The following is a 271-nucleotide window of genomic DNA, read 5'->3' as shown; positions in this document are numbered from 1 at the left end:
CCGTCGGGTCGGGTCGGGTCGGTTCCTCCCGGGTCGCTCGTCCCGGCCCCGACCCGGCGCCGCCGCCACTTTTAAAAGTCGGCGGAGGGCGCGGAGCCCCCCCGGGCCGGGGCCGCCGCCAGCCAATCCGCGCCACCCGCTACGCTGACGCCACCGCGGGGCGGGTGATGGCGTCATTTTTTCCACATTTAGCGGGGGGATCCCGGGGGGGCGGGGGAGCCCCGGGCCGCCCCCCCCAGCCTTCCTCCCCCCACTTCATCCCTTCCCCATC

General features: G+C 75.6%; 1 protein-coding gene across 1 annotated transcript in view; it reads right to left on the bottom strand.

Moving 5' to 3' along the window:
• CNN1 (calponin 1, basic, smooth muscle) overlaps positions 1-177 on the bottom strand; it is a 2,793-nt gene extending 2,616 nt beyond the window's left edge. Inside the window, exon 1 of the mRNA XM_010569814.1 lies at positions 70-177. Within this exon, the coding sequence (XP_010568116.1) occupies positions 70-177 (108 nt within the window). The remainder of the gene's footprint in view (positions 1-69) is intronic.
• Positions 178-271: the final 94 nt, after the last annotated feature.

The sequence above is a fragment of the Haliaeetus leucocephalus genome, unplaced genomic scaffold, assembly GCF_000737465.1.
Source record: "Haliaeetus leucocephalus isolate CR32 unplaced genomic scaffold, Haliaeetus_leucocephalus-4.0 Scaffold274, whole genome shotgun sequence".
Classification (NCBI taxonomy): Eukaryota; Metazoa; Chordata; class Aves; order Accipitriformes; family Accipitridae; genus Haliaeetus; species Haliaeetus leucocephalus.
The sequence above is the reverse complement of the archived record's forward strand: the minus strand, read 5'-3'. Positions and strand labels throughout refer to the sequence as shown.